An 8,859-nucleotide genomic window follows, 5' to 3' on the forward strand; every position below is an offset into this window, starting at 1 on the left:
TAACGAGGCCTTCTGCAATTTAGTAAGATCCTGTTTTCAAATAAAAATAAAATAGGGCTGGGACAGTAGCTCAGAGGTAGAATGCCCTGGGTTCAGTCCTCAGTAACCCCCCCCCCCATCCATCCAAACCAGGTACGGTGATGCACATCTGTAATCCTATAATCCCAGTACTTGGGAGGCTAGGACAGGAGGATCGTCTGCAGGTTCGCTGCCAGCTTCAGCAACTTAGAGAGACTTTATTTCCAAAATAAAAAGGTCTTGGGGTGTAGTTAAGAGGTAGAATGCCCCTGGGTTCCATCCCCAGTACATACACACACACACACACACACACACACACACACACACACATACACAAACACACACACACACACACACATTCTCTCTCTCTCTCCCTTCTCTCTCTCTCTCTCTCTCTCTCTCTCTCTCTCTCTCTCTCTTTCCATCTGAATGCTACCTTGTCTGCATTTGACCTCTGTACATATAACTATTTGACCTGTCTACTCAGAGTCTACTGGAAATATCCAACCTAATGGATCTAACAGGAACTCTCAAGCCTCAGACATTTGACCCACAGTCTCGCCTGGGCAGGGAGCAGAGTGTAAGCCAGCACATCTTAAAGTGTGTCTCTCAATCTTGCTCTGCTCATGATATAACTGACATTTAATCACCACCAGAATCCCATATCTCCTTTGTAATGAGCTTGAGCAGGGAGGAGGGAAATATAGTATTTACTGATCGCTTGAGGTCCCACATAAGGGAGCTGTTGCTAGTGGGATTACATTTACTTGTAATCCCAACACTTGGGAGGCTGAAACCATAGGATCGCAGGTTCATAGACAGCCTCAGCGATGTAGTGAGATTCTCAGCAACCTCGTGAGACCTGCTTCAAAGTAAAAAATAAAAAAGGCCTGGGGGTAGAGCTCGGAGGTAGAATGCTCCTGGGTTCAATCCTCACTACTACGAATAAATAAAAAGAGCTGGGGGGTAGTTCAGGGGTAAAATGCCCCTGAGGTCAACTTTCAGTACCCCCTGATTCCCAAAAGAGAGAGCTGCTTCTGGTGCTTTTCTTCCCACTGTGATCACTGCTGTCCTCCTAGACGGTCCTGACGCTGTTGAAATCAAGCTGGAGTCGGCTGTAACCAGCGGGGAGGTGGTGGAGGTGGTGGAGGGCTCCGCTGTGAACTTCTGGGTGGAAGCACAGTCTTACCCCACTCCTGCCTACGCCTGGTTTCTCCCCAACAATTCCATCCTGCCTCCCACCACGAGAATATTCACCATCGGTGCCATATCCAGGGAAGACCAGGGCATGTACAGGTGCCTGGTGTCCAACAACGCCACCCACCTGTCCCGCCTGGGCACACTTAACGTCCAAGTCCTCGGTGAGTGTCCTTTGCTGCTTCCACACCTTTGTTTCTCTGAGGATCAGAGGCTGCTGCTGTCAGAAGCCACCGGAAACTTCATCTAGGGATGTTGGCCATTCCGTGAGAGGGGTGATCCCTGGATCAGTATCAAGTTGCATGTAAAATGTCTGTGCTCAGCAAGGCCGTGGTGGCACACCTGTAGTCTCCGTACTGTAGTCTGAGCCAGGAGGGTTGCAGCTTCGAGGCCAGCTTTAGTAACTCAGAGAGTTGTCATCCACTTAGTGAGATCCTGCTTCAAAATAAAAAATAAAATAGGGCTGGGGTGTAGCTCAGAGGTGGAATGTCCCTGGGTTCAATTCCCCAGTACTAAAACAAACAAACAAACAAACAAACAAACAACCCATACAGTTGGGCGTGGTGGCGCACGCTTGTAATCCCGACATATGGGAGGTTGAGACAGCTAGATCATGTTTTGCAGACAGCCTCAGCTACTTAGTGAGGCTCTTTACAACTGAGTAAGACCCTGTTTCAAAATAAAGAATAAAAAGTAGGGCTGGGGGTATAACTCAGAAGTAGAATGCCCCTGGATTTCATCCCCAGGACTGCAAGAAAAAAAAAACATACAACACAGAAAATATACTATACATTCCATATTCAATACCCTGCACACATATTTTCAACTATCACAAACTGTATATACAAAATGCATATGTATGCTACACACACAGCACATTCATACAAAGCTATATATACAACACACAATATATGCATGTAACATGGACAATACCACAGACAGGAAACATACTCATGTAGAGAAAACACATGCACATATAACACACAAGGTGTATATGCGTATCACCTACAGACCTCACATACACACAAAAAAATAGGGGTGTACCTCAGAGTTCAAATGCCCCTGGGTTCCATCCCCAGACCTGCAAAAAAAACCAAAAACAACAACAACAACAAAAAAAACACCACATATACACAACACATACAGCAGGCACAGAATATATACTTGCATGGGAAATATGCAATGCACACGCCACACTCTTCAACCACACAAAATCCAGAACATAATCACACAATCGTTGCACGACGTGCATCCATTCACAAAAGACATCCACGAACCACACACACCACACAGTCCTATCCAAAGCACAGAGGCACATACACACCACTCACAACCCACACACGCACGCGCATGCGCACAGGCATGCACACATATCCCCGGGATATCCTTGTGGATCCCGTGAGGGCAGGAGCCTGGGGAAAGGTCCTTGAACCTGGGTCTCCATACCTTTCCAGAAAAACTGACCAAGCCTCAGGTGGAGTCCTCGGGCCTGAATCTCGTGGAGAATGTCAGCTTGGTGAACCTGACCTGCGGGACCACCCACAAGAGGGTCAATGTGCAGTGGTTCCTGGGCACTCAGCCCCTCCTGCCCAGTGAACACCTGGAGCTCTCGGCCGCCAACAGGACCCTGGTCATCCATGACCTCCAGCGGGACGACACGGGGCCCTATGAGTGTGAGATCTGGAACGGGGTCAGCAGAGCGCGGAGCGAGCCGCTCAGCCTGACCATCAACTGTGAGTGGCTGGGGTCGGGACCTGCTCGCCCTCCCTCCAAGTTCTTCCTTCTAGCATTCATCTCTTAGTCCTTGTTCCACGGCAGACAGGAATCTGGCCACCAGACATGGGCAAGTGCCTGTCCTCACAAAGCCCGCCTTCTAGTGGAGCAGACAGACTGTAAACAGATGCGAGGTCACAAGGACAAAAAGCCAGGCCTGCCTGCCAGGTGTGGCGGCACAGGCCTATAGTCCTAGTACTCGGGAGCCTCGGCAGCTTAGGGAGACCCTGTTTCTTGACAGTCCACAGTGTTGGGGCTGGGGCGACATGCATAGGGCACAGCGGTGGCTCCTGAGGCCTGGCGTCGTAGGAGACTCCTTTGAGAAACTTTGCTTGCTCTGAGGCAGAGTTGTTGTTCTGTGGTGTGGACCACTATCTTTTGTGCAGCACAGAACGGAAGAGAACATTTTCTCCTTCTGCTGAGATTCTTTTGCACAGAAGTTAAAAGAGCCTTTGTTAGCCAGTGTGTTAGCACACATCTGTAATCCCAGTACTTGGGAGGCTGAGACAGGAAGGATCGCAGGTTCAAGGCCAGCCTCAGCAATTTAGTGAGGCTCTCAGAAATTTAGTGAGACCTCGTTTTATTTTTATTTTATTTTATTTTTTGTGGGTCTGGGGATGGAACCCAGGGGCATTTGACCTCCAAGCCACATCCCCTGCCCTATTTTTTTATTCTTTATTTTGAAACAGGGTCTCACTGAGTTGCAAAGGGCCTCACTAAGTAGCTGAGGCTGTCTGCGAACCGTGATCCTCCAGTTTCAGCCTCCGGAATGCTGGGATTACAAGCGTGTTCCACCACGCCCGGCTTGAGACCTCGTTTTAAAATAAGAGATAGGCAGGGTGTGGTGGTACATGCGTGTAATCTCAGTGCTTGGGAGGCTGAGACAGGAGGATCGCACAGGTTCGAAGCCAGCCTCAGCTACTCAGTGAGGCTCTCAGCAACCTAGTGAGACCCTGTTTCCAAATAAAGTATAAAATAGGTCTGGGAGTATAGCTCAGAGGTAGAAAGCCCCTGGGTTCCACTCCCAGTACCACACACACACACACACACACACACACAGAAAAAGTAAAATAAGATATAGGCCAGGTGTGGCGGCACACGCATGTAATTCCAGCATTTGGGAGGCTGAGACAGGAGGATTGCTGTTTGCAGACAGCCTCAGCTACTACTTAGTGAGGCCCTTTGCAACTCAGTGAGACCCTGTTTTAAAATAAAGAATAAAAAACAGGGCTGGGGCTATAGCTCGGAGGTAGAATGCCCCTGGGTTCAATCTCACACACGCACACACACACACACACACACACACACACACACACACACACACTTTGTTTTCCAGGTCAGGACTGGAATTTTTTTTTTAGCTCCAACTGAGAAAGGGGAAAAAAAGGGAAAAGTTAGCTAGGTATGGTGGTGCACACTTGTAATTCCAGTACTTGGGGGGCTGAGAGAGGGGGGTCTCAGTTTTGTGGCCAGCCTCATCAATTTTTATTTATTTATTTATTTATTTATTTATTTATTTATTTATTTTTGGTGGTACTGGGGTTCCTGGAAGCCCTTCTACCTCTGGGCTACACTCCCAGACCTATTTTTTATATTTTTATTTGGAAACAGGGTCTCCTAAGCCAGTGCGTGAGGCTAGCTTCGAACCTGCGTGATCCTCCTGTCTCTGCCTCCCAAGCGTGGGGATTACAAGCATGCGCCACCACGCCCGGCTATTTATTTATTTATTTATCGTGGGTCTGGGGATGGAACCCAGAGGCATTTGACCTCTGAGTCACACCCCCTGCCCTATTTTTTATTCTTTTTATTTTTGAAACAGGGTCTCACTGAGTTGCAGAGGGCCTAAGTAGCTGAGGTTGTCCACGAACCACCATCCTCCAGTCTCAGACTCCCAAATGCTGGGATTACAAGCGTGCACCCCCCCCCCCCCCCCCCCGGGCTCTAGCCTCAGCAATTTAATGAGATCCTCTGCAACCTAGTGATACCTTGTTTCACAATAAAGAATAAAATAGGACAGGGGGAGGTGTAGCTTGGAGGTACACTGCCCTGGGTTCCATCCCCAGTATTGCAAAAAAAAAGAAAGAAAGAAAGAAAGAAAGAAAGAAAGAAAGAAAGAAAGAAAGAAAGAAAGAAAGAAAAAGTTCCAACGCAGAAGTGGGAAGGCAGAGCGGGGTAACCGGGCAACAAGGGGCCTGCGCGTGATGTTTAGCTTTGCACGCAGATGGGTGATGTTTAGCTTTGCACGCAGATGGGCCTGACCAAGTGAACATCACCTGGGGCTCTGCGTCTGGTGCCGTTAGCTCCATCGAGGTAAACCTCAACTCCAGTCTCACCCTGCAATGTTGGGCGGAGTCCAAGCCGGATGCTGAGTATCACTGGACCTTTGGACACCCCACCGGGGAGCATGTCGGGGCGCAGCTGATCATCGAGGTCCTGACCTGGGAACATCAGGGCACCTACAGCTGCACAGCCCTCAACCCTGTGACAGGCCTGGCCCGTTCCGCCTCGGTGCAGGTCAGGGTGGTAGGTGAGTCTCCCCGGGAAAGGGACCCTGGGATGTCTATGGCCTTTTCCCAAGCAGGCCCTAGTCAACCTTCCCCATCATGGGCTGGCGGGTGATAGCAGGCGTTCTGCATGGGCAGGTCCTGGCCCAGAGCTGTTGAATTCCAGCCCCTAATGCTCAGGCCCTGGTTGGTGTCCTGGCAAGCTCTTCAGGCTGTTGTGAGTTCCAGTTTTTTTGTGTGTAGAAAAACAGTGACTCAACCTGGGGCAGCGGTGCACATTTGTAAATCTCAGTACCTGAGCGGCTGAGACAGGAGGACGGCAAGGTCCCAGCTAGTCTCAGCGACTTAGGGAGGTCCTGTTTCAAAATAAAAGAATAATCATAATAATAAAAAACAGGGTGGGGGGCATAGCTCAGAGGTATAATGCCCCTGGGTTCCATCCCCAGTAACACACACACACACACACACACACACACACACACACACAGACACAGAAAGAAAAACAATGACTCAAGAATATAGCCAGTCAAGTGGGAGTTTATGAGGAACAATAATGATAACTAGATGTACTGGCAGGGAGCCCCTCCATTCCTGTCTGGAGTTCTTGAGGGGGCAGATAGTATTGTTTTCACTAGTGTTTATTAGCTGTGTGACCTTGGTGAGTTAAAGAACCTCCCGGGCCTCTAATTCATCATTGGTGAAACAAACATAGTGATTGTGTCTATTTCTTAGGGTTGTTAAAGATAAGTTAACGTTCATAAGGTTATTAGGGTTAGGCTTGGCATATTGTGTTTGTTTACCAAATAAAATTATTCTTTATTGAGCCTGTGCCATATACCTGAACCAAATATTTTTATATGTAATATCAACAATCCTCTTCCTCTTCTTCCTCCTCCTTTGGTACTAGGGATTGAACTCAGGGATATTCTACCTCCACGCTACACTCCCAGCCATTTTTATTTTTTTTTAATTAAATAAAATTTTTGTGTGTTGTACTTGGGATGCAACCCAGGGGCATTCTACCTCCAAGCCTATTTTATTCTCGAATTTTGAGACAGAGCCTCACTAAGTTGCTGAGGCTGGTTACGAACCCGTGATCCTCCTGTCTCAGCCTCCTGAGTACTGGGATTACAAGCAGGCACTGCCCACCACCCCTGGCTCCTTTTTTGTTTTGAAACAGGGTCTTATTAGCTTGCTGAGAGTCTCACTACACTGATGAGGCTACCCTCAAAACTATGATCCTCCTATCTCAGCCTCCCGAGTTCTGGATCACAAAAGCATGTCCTACCGCACCTGCTTCAACAAACACTTGTTGGGCTCTCTGCATTATCCAGTTAGGAGGCAAGTCTGTTGCTGTCTCCATTGTACCCAGAGACTCAGCTCCCGGTACTGCTGCGTAAAACCAGACCTGCTACCTCTCAGCAGTGTTCTTGGCTGTCTATGAAACTGCGGACCCCATACAGCTTCCCAAACCATTTCATGTAATCAACAACCCTCTGGTCGTGTGAAGACCGTTAGATGGAAGAAACAGGGGCTCCGGGGAGGAGGCGGGCAGTTGGTGAGTTTGCTTGACACTCATGACTACGTGGTAGAATCTGAATGAGATCTCGTGTGAAGGACCAGATAGCAGCCTCTTTCTTGTCATCATCATCATGTTTCATGAAGAACCTACTGTGTGCCAGGCAATGTGCTGGTACTTTTCGGCACAATCCCATTGAATTCACTAAAAAAAAGTGTAGGGTTAGGGATGGTTATCTTTGTGTGATGCATAAAGAAATGGCAGCTCAGCCAGGCGTGGTGGTGCATGCCTGTAATCCCAATACATGGGAGGCTTAAAGGCTCAAGGCCAGCTACAACTTAGTCAGACCATGTTTTAAAATAAAAATAAAACAGGGCTGTGTGTATAGCTTGGTGCCCAGTCAGTAACCCCCCCCCCAAAAAAAAGAAAAAAAGTATAGAAGAGGTGATTGAAACTTAGAGAGGTTAAATAGCATGTCCAGATTGGGACACAGGTCACTTGATTGTAGAAACGATGCTATTAAGTCCACAGTCTAGCTGGGCATGGTGGCACACGTTCTTAATCCCAGTAGTTGGAAGGCTGAGAGAGGAGGATCGCAGGTTCAAGACCAGCCTCAGCAATTTACTGAGACTCTCAGCGACTTATTGAAATCCCATTTCTAAATAAAATAAAATTCGGGCTGGGGGTGTAGTTTGGATGCCTTTGGGTTAAATTCCCAGTATCCTCCACAAAACCAACCTCAAACCCAAACAAACCACCCCCACACAATTTGCTGTATCCAACACCTGGAAAACAGTTGCTCAGAACACATTGGTGAAGATGGAGCCCCAAGCCCAGGGCTGGGCTGGTGGTGCGGACGAAGGTAAGTCAGGCCTGGCTCTTGGTTCTCTCTCTGCTCAGGTCCCCCGTCATCCTTCCTATCTCTGCTGGCCATTGCTGGCGTTGTCATTGGGATCCTGGCTGTCATTTCCCTGGTCACAGGACTTGGCTATTTCCTCTACATCAGAAACATCAGGTGGTAATTCCGGGAAGGGGTCTGGGGGAGCTGTCAGCTGGGGGCCCCCTGGAGCTGCCTCCATGGTTACTGACTGTGGTGCTGACTGTGGCACCCGGGGGATCAATGCTTGAGGGCATTGTCCAAAGATGGACGTGGGATATGGACCAGAGCCTGTGGAGCTGGGCAGGAACTAGCAGTGCGGAGTTGTGAGGGCTTTGGATTTCAGGCCCTCAAGGAGATCAGCAGAAGGTACCATCCCTGAGACCAGACTGCCTGCCTCTGACAACGACCACCCATTCGCACCCAGTTCCAGTAAGTCACCTTATGATGGATATTGGGGTAGAAATCTGGACTGAGGAACAGCTGGGGAGCCCAGGCCTCTCCTCTTAGCTCTGCCACCAGTTACTGTGTGAGCATGGGCAAGCTCTGTCCTTCCTGAGCCTCAGTACCCCCATCTAGGATCTGGCTAAGACTGAAGCCAGCACTCTGAGATGTTCCTCCTGTTCTGACAGCCGTAGCAAAAGCAGGACATGCTGACGCTCTCTTCCTCTTCTGTCTCAGAAACCCTCGTTAATCGAAAGCTGTGGACAGAGCGAATCAAGCACAGCTCCTTGCTGACCACAGCTCCTTGCTGATGGAGTGTTAGCCAAACCCAGGCTAACTCCATCTCAACGGGATGCCTCCAGCGCCCCCTGCTGGTGGCTGAGAATCCACCAAAGGCAGAATGCTTCCGAAAGGCTATAAAAGGCCTGCAGAGACTGTCCAATCCAGTTCCCTGGCAGAGAGGAAAACCAAGACCAGGGAAGATAAATAGCTAACCCCAGGCAGGCCAGGCAGGACCCACAGGTACA

The 8,859-nt window shown here is 49.0% G+C and overlaps 1 protein-coding gene across 1 annotated transcript in view; it reads left to right on the forward strand.

Annotated features, from left to right (window-relative positions):
* CEACAM20 (CEA cell adhesion molecule 20) overlaps nucleotides 1-8,643 on the forward strand; it is a gene marked incomplete at both ends in the record, with an annotated part of 51,170 nt that extends 42,527 nt beyond the window's left edge. The window contains 6 exons of the mRNA XM_080703626.1: nucleotides 1,098-1,379; nucleotides 2,670-2,948; nucleotides 5,237-5,515; nucleotides 7,912-8,029; nucleotides 8,316-8,320; nucleotides 8,570-8,643. Of these exons, the coding sequence (XP_080559752.1) occupies nucleotides 1,098-1,379; nucleotides 2,670-2,948; nucleotides 5,237-5,515; nucleotides 7,912-8,029; nucleotides 8,316-8,320; nucleotides 8,570-8,643 (1,037 nt within the window). The remainder of the gene's footprint in view (nucleotides 1-1,097; nucleotides 1,380-2,669; nucleotides 2,949-5,236; nucleotides 5,516-7,911; nucleotides 8,030-8,315; nucleotides 8,321-8,569) is intronic.
* Between the last annotated feature and the right edge of the window lie 216 nt (nucleotides 8,644-8,859).

The sequence above is a fragment of the Muscardinus avellanarius genome, assembly GCF_963383645.1.
Source record: "Muscardinus avellanarius genome assembly, chromosome: 10".
Taxonomy (NCBI): domain Eukaryota; kingdom Metazoa; phylum Chordata; class Mammalia; order Rodentia; family Gliridae; genus Muscardinus; species Muscardinus avellanarius.